The sequence below is a fragment of the Orycteropus afer genome, unplaced genomic scaffold (genome assembly GCF_000298275.1).
Source record: "Orycteropus afer afer isolate SDZICR_OR568_19922 unplaced genomic scaffold, OryAfe1.0 scaffold00679, whole genome shotgun sequence".
Taxonomy (NCBI): Eukaryota; Metazoa; Chordata; class Mammalia; order Tubulidentata; family Orycteropodidae; genus Orycteropus; species Orycteropus afer.
In genome coordinates, this window is record NW_006922266.1 from 756,548 (window position 1) to 757,813 (window position 1,266).

Sequence of the window (1,266 nt, forward strand, 5' to 3'; positions counted from 1 at the left end):
TTGTTATACATTCCACATTTCACATATATTTTGTTTAACTCCCCAATTACCATCCTCAACCCTAACCAACTCTGCTCCCCTCACTTCCCAGTAACCCCACCGGTGTCCCTCTCATAGTTAGGCACTCCTGTGTGCCCTATATTTCCTCCATGGGAATGTTGCCCTTTTGGTTCCCCGTGGTCAATTGCTCCAAGGGATGCATCTCCACACAGTATGTGGGTGCATCACCCAGGGTTGAGTGCTCTGTGTGCATGTCTTATTTACTACTGGGCTGAGAGCCAGCCCCTGGAAGTAAGTTTTATTCCAGGCCCGGAGTGTATCCCAGGGCCACAGTAGTGCAGGTCCACCAGTCTCCATCCAACCAGTAATTCTGGTCATTACTGTGTTTTTGGATTTTGTTCCACCTTTTTCCTTTCACTCTATCTAGGATCTCCAGTTTTGATCCCTTCCCAAGTGGTTGGCATTGATAGCCAGGCACCATCTAGTTCTTTTGGTCTCAAGGTCCATCATGTCCTAGGGTTGATTGTTTCCAAAGGCCCTTGGTTTTTTGCACTCTTCTTTGCTTCTGACGATAAGACTGCATCTTAGATGGCTTCTTGAAAGCTTTTAAGACCCCAGTTGCTACTCAACAACGTAAGCTGTGGAACAAGATTTTTATGTATTTTGTTTTACCAATTGAATCTGGTATCCCCCAATACCATGGCCCTGAGTTGGTACATCTGCTGAATCTTTCTTCCACAGTTGCTGGCTGGCTGTGCGGCATTGTGCTATGTCTTTCTTCTGTTGTTTCCGTAAGGATTGGGGGTATTTTCTATCAATGATATCTGTGCAAGATTAGCCTCAGCTGAATCATCCTTGGTCTAGACTATAATCCTGTTCACTGACCCCCATCTGATCTCCTCAGATATTTATGTGTTTATCTGTAGCCTGGTGTTTGGTGTTAATGGTAATGCTGTATCATGGATATACTAGTTATTAGCCTCTGTCACCTATATCTTATGTGCTCAATTCTGTGTCCTCCCTTTCCCCAATGTTATTATGGTGGTTACAGACACTTTCCATACCATCCCTCCCCTTACCCACCTCAGCGTGTGATGCCCAATTAGCCCAAAATTATTCCCTCCTTCTCTCCCCTGCCAGCAACCTATAATGTGAGTTCCCTTCCTTAAACAAACCTTTGTCTTTTTACAGTAATAGGCTCATACAATATTTGTCCTGTGATTGACTTATTTCACTCAGCATAATGTCCTCAAGCTCATCCATGTT

General features: G+C 44.3%; 1 protein-coding gene across 1 annotated transcript in view; it reads right to left on the reverse strand.

Moving 5' to 3' along the window:
* Nucleotides 1-763, reverse strand: part of LOC103210961 (zinc finger protein 571-like) — a 4,965-nt gene extending 4,202 nt beyond the window's left edge. Inside the window, exon 1 of the mRNA XM_042783110.1 lies at nucleotides 718-763. Within this exon, the coding sequence (XP_042639044.1) occupies nucleotides 718-763 (46 nt within the window). The remainder of the gene's footprint in view (nucleotides 1-717) is intronic.
* Nucleotides 764-1,266: the final 503 nt, after the last annotated feature.